Source organism: Peromyscus maniculatus, chromosome 3 (genome assembly GCF_049852395.1).
Source record: "Peromyscus maniculatus bairdii isolate BWxNUB_F1_BW_parent chromosome 3, HU_Pman_BW_mat_3.1, whole genome shotgun sequence".
NCBI lineage: Eukaryota > Metazoa > Chordata > Mammalia > Rodentia > Cricetidae > Peromyscus > Peromyscus maniculatus.
In genome coordinates, this window is record NC_134854.1 from 118,054,309 (window position 1) to 118,070,863 (window position 16,555).

At 40.2% G+C, this 16,555-nt stretch overlaps 1 protein-coding gene across 1 annotated transcript in view; it reads right to left on the bottom strand.

Annotated features, from left to right (window-relative positions):
• Suclg2 (succinate-CoA ligase GDP-forming subunit beta) overlaps positions 1–16,555 on the bottom strand; it is a 294,010-nt gene that overhangs the window by 205,155 nt on the left and 72,300 nt on the right. Inside the window, exon 2 of the mRNA XM_076567432.1 lies at positions 13,400–13,541. Coding sequence (XP_076423547.1) covers positions 13,400–13,541 — 142 coding nt within the window. The remainder of the gene's footprint in view (positions 1–13,399; positions 13,542–16,555) is intronic.

Sequence of the window (16,555 nt, forward strand, 5' to 3'; positions counted from 1 at the left end):
CCGTCTGGGTGATAATCATATTTAATACATATTTTTAAAACTATTTGCTGTTTTCTAACCTTATAAGCAAACTCATTACATTGCAGTTACACTATTGAAGTATCTAGATAGAGCAAAATACTGAAGGAAGGAATAAATGAATAGGAAAATGTAAAATTAACATTAATACAAGTTCTCACTGGATAATGGAATAAAAAGGATTTTTAGGTTTTTACTTTTCTCTGTTTTCCAAGATTAAAACAATGAACATACCCCCGTAAAAATTATTAAAGATTTATGTGTTTCAATTTTTTAAAAAAATTCCAGACATTCAGAGGAATCCTACAGCACTAGCCCCTGTGTCATTTACTCCAAGCAAAAGTTTTCTGCATTTTCAACTGTGTAAGACATTCTACAAACACTCAAGACTACAGTTCACAAATGAAGTAAATTAGACCAAAGTAAGTAATGCACGCTGAGGTTCTGGAAGACGAGGCCACGTGGAACACAGCTTTCCTGTTCATTGTCAATGAGGAAGTTTTAAAAAAACAAGTCAATACCTAACTCCATTAAAGGCATACTAGTGGGAGAGACACACTGAAGGGTAAACAGAAATCTCCTGATACTCTTCCTTTGGTTTAACTGAGGATTACACGAAGCAATGGGTTTGGGAGGATGACAGGCACATGGTCAAGGCCAGAGGTTGAATGCCCTGCTCCTATCTTCCTTGTTTCAACTGTGTTGCTTTCTTGCACTGCCAAACTGAAGCTGGAGCTCTGGCTTCCAAAGCAATGTTCCCATTGGTTCCTAAGGAGCTAGAAAGAAAGCTCTGTATCCACTCCCCTAGGCCTGCCTCCGCAGAGCCTTCCTGATTGGTCCTGACTCTGCAGCTCTCCTGATGCTTCTGTTCAGGGACACAAGACAGTTACTGAAAAGATACTCCTGCCCTGAGGCATTCCAAGGAGACTCCCATTTATAGTTGAAAAATCAGGAAAAAGAAAATGTTTTAGAAAAGAGATTTCTTTGCAAAAATACATATAATGGGAAATGTTATTAAAGGCCTAACGAATAGAATTATTTTCATAAATACCGTTAGGGCCAACCATTAATCAGGTACTCTTTTAGGGTACACACACAATGAAGCTTTAGCAAGTGAAAATTTCCTGCACCACTACAATGCCCATGGTGCATTTCAATGTTTAGGACCTATGATGGGCACTGTGCATCTGCATGAGTCAGGGTTGCTAGCAGCAAGCAGGAGAAGCTGACTCCATGGCCAGTGATAATAGATCAATAATTACAATGCTGGCCTAGCATTCATGAGACCCCAGGTCCAAGTCTAAGCACCACACAAAGAAGGGCAGAAGTAGAAGGAAGAAGGGACAAAAGGAAAGGTGTTCCACATGGAATAAATCACAAAGGAAAAAAAAATGGTATTGGGAAGCACATAAAATCACCAAGGCCAGCGAATCAGGTTCAGAACCTATGAAAACATCCAAGGAGCCACTAGCAGCCAGAAAGACAACTGCACTATAGCACAGGAACCTCCTTCTGTTCCCAGCACCCATGTTTCCAGAAAGCAGACCTCCTTGAGCTTTGGTGTGACAACTAGGACTGAAAGAGCATCTTTGCATTGCTGATTCCAGAGTCAAAATAATGGAGGTGATAGGTTGGTATAATGAATATTTACTTCACAGACATCAAACCCATCCTTGACTGTCACTGTAAGAAAAAAGGATCATCTCAATATACACCATCATAGGGCAAAGGCTCAACAGTCCAGGAAGCCGCTGTATTTAACTGTCTACAGGATTAACAGTAGCTGTCAATCAGTGTCAATGGGTAGAGAGAAGTAGAATTCCTTAATGGTATAAGTAATTTGCCAGGCTTCAGGATGTAATTATATAAAACGAAGAGTTAAGTTCTTATATTGATGAATGGAAACATGCCATAGCTGAAAGCAACCCAAGCTAGCCAATTCCATCTTAGGATGGATGTCATTAACTCACAGAAGATTAATCTCTCCATTTATATTTCAATTCTCTTCCCTGATTTAAAAAAAAAAAAAAAAGCTGGAGTTTTATAAATATACTTTTTCCTGTTTAATGAAATGTTGAGAGTTTCTGGCCATGTGATAGGAATAACTGACAAATTGTAGAGAATCCCAAAATTGAAAGGTAGTAGTCCAAGATGTTTCATCAGCATTTATATTCAAGTACTTCTGAGTAATGCTGATAGTCCTGGGTGTACATTAAAGAGAACTGAAAAGCAATGGTAGGTGTTCTCTCATAATCTGTGGATTACATTCATGAAGTTTAATTCTTATGAAAAGAAAACATACAGCAACATGCCTGATTAGAGCACCTAAAGATGGTGTGTGTGTGTGTGTGTGTGTGTGTGTGTGTGTGTGTGTGCGCGCGCGCGTGCGCGCGCACTTGTGGTAGGGCAGAGTGTGCATGCAGAGGCCAGAAGGCAACGTGAGTGGTTCTCTACTTCTAACATGTGGGTCCTAAGGTCCTGTGGGGCGTTTACCCACCACCCCCACAGCTTCCCAGAGTTTTCTTGAGTGCGAGCAGCAGGAAATATTAGATAGAAGGATTTATAGTGGAGAATCTTGTGGAGATAAACAGATAGAAAATAAAGGATAGCCTCGAGAGGGCCTGGAACCTATTCCAACGGGCCCGGACTGTCTCTGGTCCAGGGTTTTTATAGAGACGCCAAGGGGTGGAGCAAAAGACCTCCTCCCCCAACACAGCCAAGTGCAGACCATCTCAGACACCTGCACTCAGGCCCGTGGTCCTGATCATCCTCTATTCGGACCTGCTGGGTAAAGCCACGAGGAACCCCAGAACGGGCTCCCACAGGTCCCCCCTTCTTAATATATAAAAAAATAACTATTAATGGCTTACAGCAATCTCCATAGCTGTTACACCTCCCAGTATGGGAGTAGAGGATGATATAGATGGCATTTCTCTTTTGAATTAGGTCCAAGGTGACCACAGCAGTCTTAGCTGCCTCAAGCCCTTTCTAAACCAAAACTCTTAAGGCGACTACAAACTTAAAGAATCCCTTAGCTTCATCATTACCATTAACAGGTTAACATAAATATTGCTATACATAGTCACAATTCTCTCAATCTTACAACTCAAAGCAAACTCTTAACAGAACCATTAGAATTAGCATAGATGGTGCTATATATAGTTAACAATTTTCTCCATCTTACAACTTTAACTCAGTCATTTGAATTTTCTTGTTAACAGAACATAGGAAAAACTTCGATGTATTCACATCAAACTTAAACATTTCCTCAATTCCACAAAGCCAGGGTGCATTAATATCAATAGGTTTCTGCGAACATAATTCAATCTCATAGCTCCTCCTTTTCTTTATAATTTTTAAGCAAAATCTCAAGCCTAGTTAGAAAACCCAAACTTTTCTGTTTAAACAGTTCCATTTGTAACACAAAACCAGTTCCATAAGTAATTCCATTTTTACATAAACAGTTCCACAAAACAATTCATAAGTCACCAGTTAATAAAGCATATATGCACACACAAAACTGCATCTTGATTCTAAGTAGAAATACATTTCTTCATTTAAACAGTTCCATTTTTAACCCAATTCCAGAAAACTGTTCCTAGGTCATTACTATAAGTAAGCTCAAAATTGTCCCATTGCAATGAAATCTCTATTGTTCATTTCATTTAAGTACCAAAATTCAAATGATAAATATTGGTACTAGTCTTCCAAATTTGAAGAAATCCATAACCAAAATGTTTTTGTAATTTTATCTCATTTTAAGTTCAAAAAGTTTAAACAAGAAATAAATTCTGGTATCAGGCTTTCACTTCCAAATATGAAGAGACTTTTTTAACCAAAACTTTTTGCAGTTAATAATTTTTGTTCAAACAAGCGTCTCTGCAACTTTTGTTCTCACAGACAGACCTTTTTAGTTATAGTAAGATTTTAAACCGCACCGTTTTTGCTGTTAGCTCAGGTTTTTCTGTGCTGCGTTGATATTCCACGGATCTCAGCTGCGGATGCCTTGTGCTGGTTCTGGCGTCCGCCATTCTTAGCTTCTTAGTGGCTTCTGGAGCTTTTGAAATCATTTCGACTGCCTACTTTGCAGTCTACTAGGACACTATCTCCTGTGTCTCAGGTGTTTTCACCATATACATTAATAGACTCACACTTAACATTTACACTTTTTCACAAACTCACATATAACATTTTTTTGCCTTGCAAAGCATTTAGACTCATATTCAACATTTACACATTTTTACAAACTCACATACAACATATTAACATCTACTTATTTATACTTTATAGAACTACTTTAGCAAATATATTTCCTATTTCTTATATACTTATCTTATTTCTTATTTAAACTTACATTTACAACTAGCATCTTACAAGCTTATATTCTTAAAGGAACTCTATTGATCTATTTTACAAACTTATATAGGCTACCATTAGCATATATCTAACTTAGCAAACACCTAAAGATTTCTTAACACAGATCTAACAAGACAGAATTTTACAAACTCACATATCTTATATTCGTCTCTCTACTTCTTACTCTTAATTATTATCACCATCTCTATCAGAAAGATTCTCTTACTAGACAGGAAGTACGTATATCATTTCTAAAGTTTAGAGTTTATAGTCAGCTTTGTTATAAAGCACTGGGATTTAGTGAGTGTTGTCATTATAGAGTTGTGATACTTGTTGCTAGGGGATTGTAACATTCTCCGGATGACGCCACACTCCAAAGTTGCCATTTCTGTCAGCCGTTTGGACCGGCAGAGATGCACTGTCAGCGGTAAACGGTTTTTAACTAGAGGCTGTCCCTTCACCCAAATTCATAGTAGTTCCCCTAAATGCTTCAATTCAGACAAATGTTTCTATTACAGCAGCACTTTTGGTTTGTTCTACAGAAAAACTTCACTTCACGCTGAGGGTGAAATTACCGTATTTAGCTTCTGTAAAGCTCTTCATCAATACTGCACACCTATACAAGGTATTTTTCTAAAGGAGCTAATAAAGCCAAAAGTGGCACAGCTCTGAACTCTTATCTCCTCACTGTTTGCATTAAACCAGTGACAAAACCTCAGAAACACTAATCGAGCCACTTTCATTCTGGTTCCTTAATAGGAACGTCATTGGAGCTGACTTTTCTTAGTTCCACGCTCCTTACCAAACGCTCCGGTAACCACCGAGCTTCATTCTCCTCTTGTGAAAAAACACAAACATGTCCTCGACCCCATATTAACACAGGATCGGGACCCTTCCATAATCCCAAGCAGGGATCTTTTCATTTTACTTGAGTTTCAGGATTTAGTATTTTCACTTCATTAGCTTTAACTCCTGATGTTATTAGCAGTGGTGATATTTAGCATTTCTTATAAGGAACTTTCATGTAAAGCAACTCTTTTGTAAGACAGCTAGATTTTCTGGTTTGTTTCCCATCTAGAAAGCAGTCATTTCTTTTTTGAATGCCTGTTTCCTTGTCTCATTCAATTTGCAAAGGAATTACTCATTGCAGTTTGTTCAAAAGGCAAAGAACTTTTAATTTCAACATAAGTTTCTTCATATCTAAGACAACGTTCAGTGTATAAACTGCTTTCCCTTGTTTTAAGGATTTTTAAGTGGCTTGTTTGCTCTTATAGGTAGCTTTTTGTCATCCAACTGCCGTAAAAACTTTGCACAGCTATTAGGGTAAATAAGGCATTTTACCAACAGAGCCCCAAACCGCGAAGCGCCTAGTTCCGTGTCCTTTCAATTTTTCATTGGAACTGACATTTAAACTCTTAGATGATTATCCTCCTTATTCTTTTAAAGGCTGTATTTTAAGTTTACCATGAATGTATTTTTGAGCTGACAAAAGTGTTTCAGGGCAATGTCGCCATCTTTAGCGGAAAAACTACCTTTCCCAGAATGCATTTCTCTTATATCAGTCCATAATAATATCAGTCCCATATCAGTCCCTTATATCATTTCCCACAGTTCTTTTTGGGTCTGAGAGTCAACTGGTTCTCTTTTACCAGACTTGCTTACAAATTCTTGCCCGGGAGGTTTGAACAAAGTTTTTTGTTTTTGTAACGGGAGATTTGAACAAGCATTTTACATTTTCAGCTATGGGACATTGGGAGGTTTCTGGTCTCTCCTCAGCTGGCTTCAACAGGTGTTTCTCCTTCATCAGACACTGGCCCCCGAATCAGAACCACACCTGCCTCATTAGCCGGCATTGAGGCTGGCATTTCTGATAGCAACTTTGCTCGGGGCTTGTGTTTGTTTTAGCCAGTCAGTGAAAAACAAGATCATTTACAACAGCTTTTCCATAGCTCCTTCAGAGAGATTTTCTCCCACTGATTTAATCTCATTTTGCTTGTTCCTTCCTTCCCCAGATGCAGAGCTTCAGGTATCTGTCTGTGGCTCTGTACCTCTGCTAGCTGCCTTTGGAGGTAGGGGCTTTTTTTCTCCCCCAGCAGCTTTGTCAGGTCATGCATTTTCTGGGGAGGAATCTGTCCCCTCTGTTTCTTCAGAGTCTTTCTCCCTGACAGTATCCAGAGTTTGGTCTCAGTTTATCCCCTCTACCCCAGAAACAGTTTCCAACACTACAGTGGCGGCTTTCTCTGCTACTGAAGGTAGGGGTTTTCTGTCTGTTTTCGGGGTCTGTGTGGTTTACGTACAGACTGAAAATCTAACAAGGGAGGTTTTTGCCATTTCCAAACTCCCATTAGGACAGGTGTTTTGCCTCATCAGGCCTTCACCTGGCCCAGTCCCCCAGTGGGTTGCATTTGCTTGTCTGGGTGCTCAGGACAGAGCTTATGCCAAAGGCAATCACCCCTTAGGGCTACACTCCCTCATCTCAGAGAGTCAGTTGAAACAAAGCTTTTCTCAAAGAGGTGCTTTCTCTGACAGAAAAGAAAGCTTTACTTCCTGGACAGTTCTGTTCTGCCCTGGCTGGGCTCTTTCCCCAGACAGCGTTCTGACTCAGCAGCACGACTGCTTCAGACCCAGTTCAGCTTTACTGTTTTCCCAGAAAGGTCCTTTTTCTAATAGGAAAGCTTTTCAGATTTCTTTTTGCAGTCGTGGACCTATCAACCCGGGACTTGTAGGAAAGTGGACAACTGTGCCGTTCCCACAGGCTTTAGCTTTGTTTGTTCATTAGCAATCTTCCCCTGGGTCCTGCACCTTCCTGCCTCAGCTCTGTGCTCCAGGAAGTTTACAACGCAGGAACCCTAGTATCCCCGAAATGCACTCCAACTCAGAGACGCTGGCCAGTCGCCTCTGGGTTTTTGCTCAGAAGCGAGGATACAATGCTAACAGTTTCAGGGAATCTTTGCATTGGACGATTAGGAGCACCTTTTCATTCTGAAATGCTCACTCAACAAAACCCTTGATGCCTCAGCTCAGCTGTAACTGAAAAGTTTGGCTTTTTTGCTTTTCTCAGGCAAAGTTTCCTGCCCTTTTGGGCTCTCTGTAGCTGTTCACCTTTACTCTCCCCAAGCGTTTCCCTCAGGGTACTCTGACCCACTGTCTTTTACTAGCTTGAAGAGACAGAGCTTAGAAGGGGCTTTTAGGAACTTCTTCCAGCCTCTTGCACTGCAGAGAGGATATTTAAAGCTTGAAAGAGAACTTAGAGAGGTTTTGCTGTCTCTTAAGTTTGTTTTCCCTTAGAGCTAATCACAGGTGGTCCCCATACTAATATCTTCAGGTGATTCTAATTTTTGTCCTTCTGAGAAAGTTAAAGGCTTTAGTTTCTAAGTTTCTTAAGAGAAAGATTAAGGCTTTTTAGAGAGATTTTCCCCCCAAATTTTTCCAAGAAAAGTTTTATAGTTTAAGAGAAAGATTTTTTCCCCCAGGAGAAAGACCAACTTTTCCCAAAACTTCCCAACTTTAAACTTTGACTTCTTACACCCCCATTTTTGCCTCAGGGAGAAATTACTTTCTCCTGCTGCTTGGACTTAGCATTTCAGCTGTCCCCAGGTCAAAAGCTTCCATAGGAAACTTTTTCTTCCCCATAAGCTCAAAGAAGAGCTTTTTTACTACCCGTAAAGCCCAAAGAAAGATTTTTTCCCCAGTTTGCTTTCAAAGCCCCCAAAGTTAGAAAATTGAAGAGTTTTTCTGTCTAGTTGCTTTACTTATTTTTTCCTACACAATCTTATACTTCTAAGTTTTTCCTAAACTATATTACTACCCTATACCTTATACTTATCACAGATAGAAATTGAGAAAGGGATAGAAGATAGAAAATTTTGACAGAAGAGAATTTCGCTGCAGCATCGGACATCCTTCCAGTCCGCTTTCCTTTTCTCTCGAGGATAAAACGCCTGCCTTCCCAAAAAATATATATAAAAATATATATATATTCCATAACACCGGCATGCCTTTCCACTGGCAGGGCTAACTCAGCACTTTCACCAAAAACTCTGTAATAAAACTATTATTTTCCTTTATCTTTAGTCCCTATTACTTTGTCTTAAGTCCCTGTTCATTTGTCTTTAGTCCCCCCTTTTTTTGTCCCTTTTTTTCTTTAGTCCCTTTTTTCCCCTTTCTTTAGTCCCTTTTTTTTAGTCCCTGTTCACGGCGCCATTCTGTGGGGCGTTTACCCACCACCCCCACAGCTTCCCAGAGTTTTCTTGAGTGCGAGCAGCAGGAAATATTAGATAGAAGGATTTATAGTGGAGAATCTTGTGGAGATAAACAGATAGAAAATAAAGGATAGCCTCGAGAGGGCCTGGAACCTATTCCAACGGGCCCGGACTGTCTCTGGTCCAGGGTTTTTATAGAGACGCCAAGGGGTGGAGCAAAAGACCTCCTCCCCCAACACAGCCAAGTGCAGACCATCTCAGACACCTGCACTCAGGCCCGTGGTCCTGATCATCCTCTATTCGGACCTGCTGGGTAAAGCCACGAGGAACCCCAGAACGGGCTCCCACAAGGTCCTCAGTTCATCAGGCTTCGATGTATGTGTAGCCACTGAGCCATCTCTCAGGCACTCTTCCTTCTTTAAAGCATGCTTAAGACACTATTATAAACTGCTGCGTAAGTGAGAATGATCCACATATTAAAATTTTCATTTACCAAACCAAATTTATTCTCTCAATCAGATATAAACCTGTTTTCAGTGCAATAAAATGAGGATCTCATTCAATCAATATCTTATCATTACAAATTGTATTTCAGAAATAATAGCTTTGCATTGCCCATTCTAACAAATGTTCAAGTTAACAAGCTTTCCACAACTATACAGCAAAATGTTCTGTTGCCCAAAGAGATACAACAAAATGAGTCATTAAGAAAGTATCTGCAAATTACAGGTTTTATAAACTGCACCTAAGAACCTGCCATATCAAGTTAATACAACCTTCTAATTTTATTAATATTCACTTTCAATTTTAAACATACTGAACCATACAAACCATCTCCTTAGACTTGTCATCAAGACAGCAAAGAGATAAATGCATGAGGGCACTATTAAATCTACTCGAGCTGGGTGCGAATCACATCTCTGCTGATTATTAACTCAACAATGTTGGCTGTTTTTTTAAACCTAATCTTGCCTGTTTTCTTGTCAATAAAGTAAAAATGCTATATTTAATATTGACAAGCTTTGGTAATGGACTAAATACAAAAGACAGGAGAGGCATTACAGAGGACATGGAACAGTAAGAAAGTTTGGGGCACCTGAGAGGCAACATATTCTGTTATGTCTAGGAGAGTAACAGTATAAACACAGCTGATCTGATTCACCGATGACCAGGACTAGGGGTTCTGTTGTGAAATAATCCTCTTGTACACTGTAAAGATTTGTCACTCAAATTAGTTTAATAAAACACTGATTGGCCAGTAGCCAGGCAAGAAGTATAGGCAGGGTGACCAAACTAAGAATGCTGAGAGGAGGAAGGGCGGAGTCGGGAGTCGCCAGCCAGATGCAGAGGAAGCAAGATGAGAATGCCATGCTAAGAAAAGTCGCATGGCTAAACATAGATAAGAATTATGGGTCAATTTAAGTGTAAGAGCTAGTTAGTAATAAGCCTGAGGTTCTGGCCAAGCATTTATAATTACTATAAGACTCAGTGTAGTAATTTTGGGAGCAGCTGCTAGGTATGAGGGACTTGCTGATGATACAGAAATTTTCATTTACAGGTTCAGATACCCAATCTGTTCAAAAAGAAACATATGGGGTTGGGGGCTACATTCAAACACAAGTACACCTATTGTCAAGGAGCATTTTTCACAATACTTTCATAACATGTATTATAAAAAACTTTCATTATACACCATTTTATTTAAAAATATCAATTGTAAGCTAAAATGTAAAATACCACTCACAAGCTCACATCCTAAGCCACCAATTGGTAGGGTTATTTGGAAAGTTGTGAACTTTAAGGAGGCAGAGGCCTGGAAGAGGAAGTAGACCTCTTGAGGTTTTATAGCATGACCTCACTGCCCATCTGCTCTCTGCAACCTGTTCTGTGAAAATTAAACTCCTTCCCCATAAGCTACCTGCTGCCATGCCTCCCCCTACAACAGACTGTGTTCTCTCAAACTGTGAGCCTAAATAAATAAACAAACACTTTTTCCCTTAAGTTGCTTCTGGACAGGTATTTGGTCACAGCATTGACAAAGGTGAGTAACACAATATCTGAATATAAGAAAAGTAAAAAGACATTATACATTAAAATACGAGTTCTCCTAACACAAGATTGACAGGACACTACTTATATATATCTCATCTGCCCACAAACTTGAATTATGACTGAAATGAGCCCCCTGAAATCAGATGTCCCTGATGATGATGATGACAAAATGCAAGTTTATATCATACTTTCTACATTAGCATATTAATACTCATATAAATATATATATGGGAGATCCAAGCACAATCAGGAAGACATATATGTAATCCATCTTTAATCTTAACCTCAAATCTATTTGGTAAAAGTGTGCCTGTGGTTCCTTGTCAATCTTGTAGTGGCAGGAAGATGAACACTATGGAGTTCCACCATATTCATTTGCCTGGCTCTCTATAGGCACAGTTAACAGTGACACATACACTTCCTTTCTTTTCTACTATCAACTTGTTTTACTTTAAACCTTCTAGAACTGGTATCATCTCCTTTTACAAAGTCAACAATTTCCTCTCAGATCAACAAAATTCAACATCAGAAACTAGAGGAGCCCTTGCTTCTAAGACAACTACTCACTGTCTGTGAGTCTGTTCACTCACTCCCAGGATGACCTGCTGCAGCCCTCCTCCCTGTCTTATGCGGCTTCCAGGGAATCAAACTCAGTAAATACTTTACTCACTGAGCTGTCTCCCCAGCCCCACAGGAGCTTCTTGATTACTTCCCTGATTCTTATTTAGGTATAAGCGGGTCCACACAGAGAACCTCCACTGGTCTGACCACTGAAGAACATCGTAGGCACTCACAGGGAAATAATGCACACATGCACAGCAGTATTGTGCTCATTTCCTTCATCAGATCTGGTTTTCTTAATCCCTTTTCCATTCTCAAGCCCTTCATCTAGTATGAATATCTTAAAAACCATCAAAAATAAAATTCAGGTTTTTAAACAGTTTATTTTCATTATTTAATTTTTATTTTCTTTTAAACTTGTTCTATTGTCCATTTTCTCCATTCTTGTAAACCAAGTACAGAACACACGGTTAATTTCCCAATAGCAAGAATTATCTTAAAAGCATAGTTTAGAATCTCCAACTGTGAAATGATGACCAAATAAGTATTTTCTAAAAAATAAACCCAAAAGTAGGCGGCTAGGTTGTTCACTAAGTTCCTAACTCCATGAAGATCTGAAGGGCATGCTGTCATTCAGCCATGCTACGTCTAAGCTGGTTAGGGACATGGAAGCCATCAGTGGCTCCCAGAGTGGCCTGAACACTAGTACATGGCCCCTGCATTGAAGAAATACAGAGGAAAATGAAAAGCAAAGACCAACTTAACTTGTTTTTTTTTTTGTTTTTTTTTTCTCATTTTTTCAATCCCTAAAACAAAAATCATCCCTTCCTGGAAAAAACTCTAGGAAACCATCCTTTACCCAGTCTGTCCTCAAGGTCACTAAGGGGGTTAGGGATCTCCTCCAGGCCTAGCAGGAAAAAAACTGGTCCTCAAGGTTATAGGCACATTCAAATCCTCCTAGTGTCCAGAACTACACTATCTTATATAGTTGTCACGGTGTCTGATCTCTGGCAATGAGACTCCTGTGAAATGGGATGTGCCATAGTGTAAACTAGAAATAAGATTTGTAACGACTACGGTCCTATGGGTACGTCAGCTGTTAGAATTCTCACCCAGTGTGACATACAGGGCCTGGGTCTGAGTTCTAGACCATATGAGCCAGGCACAATGATGCATACGTATAATCTTACCAGTCTGGAGGCAGAGACAGGAGAGAAGTTCAAGGCCATCCTCGGCAATAGGATTACTTTAAGGCCAGCCTGGGCTACATGAAACCCTATCTCAGAAAAGGAGAAGAGAAAAGAAAAGATCCTGATACTCATTAATATTAGTCTTATGATAAAATGTTGCTAGCTGGCTACATTAAATTTATTATCAAAGTTAATTTCACCTATCACTTTTTTCTTTTTAAAGACTATTAGGAATTTTAAATATTCTTTGTGGCTCCCATTTTATTAATACTGGATACTATAATCCAAATTACAATAAGAGAATCTTTATGCCACCACACAGAATTGTCACTGGAAAGAAGATAGCAGGACCTGATTCTTCTCCACCCACAGCTAGGGACATGAATGAGACTTTCCGTCACTACAATGAGCAGGGCCCAGAAGACGGCAGTGGTGGGAGGGAAGCACAGCCCTGCTCTACAGCTATGGAACCAGGGGCACAGAAAGGAGAACCTCGTAAGCAGTCAGAACTGGTAATGGGAGGGCAAAATAGTTGGAGCTTAAAACTATGCCCTATGCCCTCAGCCAGGCTCTGCCAGCACACAGCTGTGACGTCAGCACCTGGCTCTCAGTAGGAGGATCACAAGTTCAAGGCCAATGTGAATGACATTAAAAAAAAAAAAACTGAAATTGCTGCCTGCCTTCCCCTTGTTCTCCTCCAATCACTCATCTTGGCTTTCAAGAGGCTCCTAGAAGGATGTCACTCTCATGCCTCATCTACAGCCCTATTTCTTCCCACCACTAAGCCACAGTTGATAGAAGAGGATGCAAAGGAAAACTTAAGAGAAATTCCCACAACGTGACCCCTATGTCCTGCTACTTCAAGAAAAAGAATCAAGTTTTCCTGATTCAAGTGTTCTTTTGCTTTTGCAGTTCAGAGTTCCCACCCAGGTAGTATAACCCGGAGCAAAGGCACAGGAGTGGGAAGCCCTGTCCCGTGCTTCCACTGATGGCCAACACTCATCCCCTGGACCAGCTTACTCAGTCTCTTGGCTGCCTCCAGAGCCTCCTTAGCAGTGCTGGCAACGAAGAACCTCTGAACACGCACTCCATGCTCTGACATGAGCTTCTTGCTCTGGTACTCCTGCAGGTTCAGCCATCTTCTGGGGGTTAAATGACCAGCCTATGGAGACAGGGGAGGACAGGTAATAAGAATGGGAAAAAGAACACTTGGTCTAGGTGGCCAGTCTTACAGATACTATCAATGAGCAATGAGCAACACTCAGCTTAAAGATATAAATCTAAGTAAATCTTCCACAATGCTTTTTAATCGAAAATATCAAAAACCAGTTATACACACACAAATAAATGTAGATGTTTAAAAAACATGGTAAAAGTATAACTGTTATTACCTGTACAAGATTGAGCAAATCACCTTTCTGTCATGTAGGGGAGGGGTTCATCAGGCCTCATCTAGGCCTAAGGACTAGGCATTTAATAGTTGTTTGGGGACAGAGAGACATTTTTATAGGTGATAGTCACTGGGTAAGTTGGCCATGCTTCTCTAAGTAACCCTGAATAAATTCACTGGGTCATAGTCTCTCTCTCTCTCTCTCTCTCTCTCTCTCTCTCTCTCTCTCTCTCTCTCTCTCTCTCTCTCTCTCTCTCTCGGGGAGGGGGGAGAGAGGAATAGAGAGAGATGCATGGAAGTAGAAGAGGGACTGGCTGGGAAGTTGAAGGGGAGGGTCACTGGAAGGGGGAGGGAGGAAGGGAGGGTAACAAGGGGTAAAAGATCATTATATACATGAATAAAAACTGTCATAATGCGACCCTTTAGGAAATGTTCATACCATTAATTATCAACCTAAAACAACTGTAATACATGTACATCTATATAAATACACCCATATAGTTTAAATGAAACTTTCTCGTTTGGGCTGATAATGTTCCCTCTAAAAGCTAAAGACCATCTAACAAAACCCCTACACCAGGCATAAGAAGGCCTCTTTTGTGTTGTTAGTCAGGAGATTCCCAAACATTACAGGCTATTGCTATTGCCCTTGGTTGGCCCCAGAAGTGGAAGGTAGGTCTGTACTGCTGAAGACACCATGCATTTCAGATACAGAGACCTGTGGCTCCTGAGCGGAACTAACCTGAAAGCTTGCTCCTGAAGGACTAGCTTTCATGGTACCACAAGGTACAATGCAAGCTTCCAAAGGAAGGAACCAACAGATCTCCCTGGCTATGATGCCATGCCTATGAACCACAACAGCAACCAACATGGCAGGGTAACTCTAAGGGTGCAATAGTGACCTGCATACTTCGATAGTAGCCAACACTCCTCTAATTAGAATTAAGACTCACTCACCAAGAGGGAAATCGCCAACTCTCCAGGGCTAGTGAGACCACAGATCTTAGAGGACAATCTACAATCACCACTTTACTAACCAGCACAATCCCCAACTACATTCTAAATATTTACTTTTACACCCAGAGAGAAGTGTAGTCTTCATCCCTCATCAAGGAAACTTCTTTTTGTAAGGGGGCCGCTTCAGAAAACCACAACCAACCAAAGTGAGTTCTAGAGCCCAGTCCCAATGGATACATTTACAAACCAACTCCCTCACCTAAGGCTAGGAATCATTGCAGAAGACAGTAAGAGCCAGAGGATCAAGAAGTTGGCTACGACATTGTGTCTCTTGCAATGTCAGAACCTGCGCCCATAAAGTCTCATTAATATGACTGCCTAAACAAAAAGTGAATAAGGATAACAACAGACATGCTAATGTGGACAGGAGAAAGCCCAAGAGACCTCAATGCTTCCCAAAGAACTACTGCCAATTAAGGAATGCTGAGCACTGGAGAAACAGTCTGCCCAAATGGTCAGCCCTGAAGATATATATAAAAGTAACATTATACAGACTAAGCAGTGTAGTGGGTAGCTGTTCCAGCTTTGACCCAGAAGTACTACCCCCAGTGAGGTTTCTGGTAACTGTCACACCTACCTATGGCCTGCCCCTGAGGCAGGGCCTAGACGGGAGCCCTTAAGACCTGAGATCCGGGTGTGCCTGCTCTCTTGGTTCCTGGTGATCCTAGATGTTGGATGGCAGACCGAGCAGAGTTCTCCAGAAAACACCTCTCCCAGACCCTGTAACCTATCCCTTTACTTGCTGTAAGTAAAACCCCCTACCTAATAAACCTCCCTTTTAACTACATGGAGTTGCCTTAATACTTTCACCAATAAAGCAGGTTGTGTTTGGGAATATACATGTATATATGTATATAACAACAATTAATGGAAGAAGCAGCCATGAATTAGAAAGAGAGCAAAGAGATTTATGGAAGACTTTAGAGGGAGTGAGGGGGAGAGGAATGACATAATTATATTATAATCTCAAAAAATATATATAAAATTTGACTGTCATGGTGAAACTCTTAACAGATGCTATTTTTAAAAATGAAAAAGAAAAGAAAAAACACTTCAAAATGTTTTTTAAAAAAAAGTTCAATAGCTTAGGTATAGAAAGACATCTGTGCAAATTTCTGGTTTCAATATTGTTCTAGAATTGCATCAGATGTCAACATTAGAGGAAGTAGGCAGGAAAAGGCTGCACATGACTGTTACTGGGTGTTTTGTCTTACTGTAGCATACTGTGAGCTAGTAATTATTTTCAGATCAGAAGTTATTTTGGAAAAACATTAAAGGTCCACCCATACAGCTATGCCTCCCCTCACTCAGCTGGCTCAAATAGTTTCAGAAAGCCCATAGCATTATCTTAATAGCTAATATATACTACTAATCACACTCAGGCAAAATATTTTTAACTCTATGAGGTTATGAAGCTACAGACTAATTCTTTTCTTTGATTTTCTTTTTAAAGATTTTTCTAAACGTGAACATACATGTGCTAGTAAGAGTTTCTGTGCACCACATGCGTGCAGGTGCATGTGGGAGCCAAAGGACATCAGATACACTAGAACTGAAGTTACAGGTCTTTGTGAGTCACCTGATGTGGATTGGGAACTAAACTCAGGTCATCAGCTAGCGTAGTGCATACTCTTAATGGTTGAGCAATCTTCTCAGCTCCCTAAATCACTTCTTTTAGTTTTTATTATTTTTTTTAAGATTTATTTATTTATTATGTATACAGCATGTATGACTGCAGGCCAGAAGAGGGCACCAGATCTCATTACAGA